Source organism: Pteropus vampyrus, unplaced genomic scaffold (genome assembly GCF_000151845.1).
Source record: "Pteropus vampyrus isolate Shadow unplaced genomic scaffold, Pvam_2.0 Scaffold114, whole genome shotgun sequence".
NCBI lineage: Eukaryota > Metazoa > Chordata > Mammalia > Chiroptera > Pteropodidae > Pteropus > Pteropus vampyrus.
In genome coordinates this window covers 3,157,730-3,159,974 of record NW_011888895.1, presented here as the reverse complement: position 1 = coordinate 3,159,974, position 2,245 = coordinate 3,157,730, and the positions used below count along the sequence as shown (strand labels likewise).

The window sequence follows — 2,245 nt, the reverse complement described above, 5'->3', positions numbered from 1 at the left end:
TACAGCACTTGGTCTTCCTAGGTGGTCTCCCATCCAAGTACTAACCAGGCCTGACCCTGCTTAGCTTCCAAGGTCAGATGGGATCAGGCTTGTTCGGAGTAGCATGGCCGTGGACTTGATTTACCATCTTAATCATGTCTGTTTAGTTTGAAAACGAGCCTCCATGTCCTCTATGTCCCCTGGCAACACTGGCTTTTCTTGGGTGGCACTGGCCTGAAAACAGGCTCAGTCCTGGGGCCACACCAGCCGGGACCTTCACCACAGATCGTCTGTAATGTGAGACATCGACACAGGGGCCCTGTCTGAGTTATTAAAGAAAGGATTCCATAGTTCTCTATGAGAGAAGATTGTTTTTCATGCTGACTCGTTTGGCAAAGTTCTTTTTAAAGTTTTTATTCCCGAGAGCCAGCAAACAGTCATCAGGCCAAAGAAAAACGCTCCGGCGACACCTCTCTGTAGCACTAGACTCATTCCTTTTCCTGTTCCTTTTCTGCCACATAGACAAACCCTTTAGTGGCCCCGGGGTTCGTGCCCCTCACACACATTCTGTTCCTGTCCGACCTGGAAGTGTGCCGCGTCGCCGTCAGACAGTGTGCAGGCACGGGGCTCATTCTCGTGTTTCCATGCAGAGCGCTGAGGGTTCGCAAGAAGATGTCCGGGGAGAAGATGCCTGTGAAGATGATCGGCGACATCCTGACGGCCCAGCTGCCGCACATGCAGCCCTACATCCGCTTCTGCAGCTGCCAGCTCAACGGGGCTGCCCTGATCCAGCAGAAGACGGACGAGGCCCCGGACTTCAAGGAGTTTGTTAAAGTAAAGAGCCTGGGCTGAGCCCAGGTCCCGCCCGGCCCCCTCCCCGCCGCCAAGCGGTCGTCTCGGGCACCGGGGCTGATTCAATGTTCGAGAGCGTATTTCTGCTCAAGGAACTGAGGTCTTGGCTGAACAACTGGGGGCTGGCGCCGGCTGGCAGGTGTGGTAGTGACCAAAGGGAGCTTGGAGAGGAGGGGCCGGCCTGCTCTGGGAGCTTTGCTCCATCGTCCAGGTGTTAGTGGTGGTATTTGGGTGGGGTTTAAACTTCTCATCTGGCAGGCCCAGTGGGGCTGGTGGGTCTCAGCTTTCCTAGTCCGCATAATCTGAGCAACCTCAGTTCTTTGCTGGGCTCTGTCCTTCACCTGCAGAGGGAAAAGCCAGAAGCCCTAATGGACCATCTGTTCCTTTCCCAGTTGGTTCTTCTTGATGGGCTCAAGCTCTAGGCAGCCCGTGGGGGTGAGTGTGGGATGCCAGGACCTCTGTCTCAGGGACAACGGAGGTCTGGAGAACCATGGGTCCACGGAGGGACTTTTAGGGTGGTGTTACTAGAGTCCTCAGGGCCTGAGTCTGCTGTCCTGGGACTTGACCTTGGCCCTGCTGGGTCCCCACTGGCCTTGCCAGCCCACACAGTCAGCCTCTCTGAGAGGGGGAAAAAAAAATAAGAGGATAAAATAACTTCTGTAAACAGGCATGTTTTGATGAATAGACAACAACAACAACAACAACAAAACAACAACATAATAATAATAAACAGGCTTATCTTTATGCCACATGCATTTGGGGGTGGGCCATTCCCTCTTCCTCAATGATCGTGTTTGTGAAATCTCCACTGCGGTCTGATCTTGAGCATAGCATCATATATGCTCTTTCTTCCCCCGCCCCTGATGTTTCTCAACATTAAATCCTTCGATTTGCTAGCCAGTGAATGGGGCGTTCCGAAGTCATTCTAAGGGGAGAAATATTGCTAAGACGTCAGCCTAGAATGGGGTGCAGACTGAAGAGGAGATGCTAGACTGCCAGGTGCCGTAGGCCATCTGGTCTTTCAGCCAAAGGTCAGGTCCACCCTGGGCACAGCAGGATGAGTTTATCACTGGATGCACTTGAACTTCAAGGAAATGCCAACATCAGCCCGGGGGAAAGAGCTCGTTGCCCCTTCTCACCTCTCCCTTCCTACCTCATTAGCTCTCCCTGCCTCATCTCTGTGGGAGTTTGACATGCCTTCGCCAGCTGCAAGGTGTCCCGGGAATAGTGATGTCCACAGCTGGAGCAAGTTCAGGTGCTGACAGTTCTCGAGGCCTGGGGCCCAGGTCATGGCCGCTGTCTGCTTCTAAGGCATTAAACCTGACCAGAGCCTTTGAGAGCTAAGTCACCGTGTAATCCCTGTGGCTTGTAGACAAGACCACCTCTTGGGGATGGAAGGGTTCTAGCCCTCCAG

At 53.5% G+C, this 2,245-nt stretch overlaps 1 protein-coding gene and 1 pseudogene across 1 annotated transcript in view; one reads left to right on the top strand and one right to left on the bottom strand.

Moving 5' to 3' along the window:
* Positions 1-115, bottom strand: LOC111743486 (annotated as a pseudogene).
* LOC111743458 (intersectin-1-like) overlaps positions 1-2,245 on the top strand; it is a 20,856-nt gene that overhangs the window by 5,716 nt on the left and 12,895 nt on the right. The window contains exon 3 of the mRNA XM_023533894.1: positions 502-813. Within this exon, the coding sequence (XP_023389662.1) occupies positions 502-813 (312 nt within the window). The remainder of the gene's footprint in view (positions 1-501; positions 814-2,245) is intronic.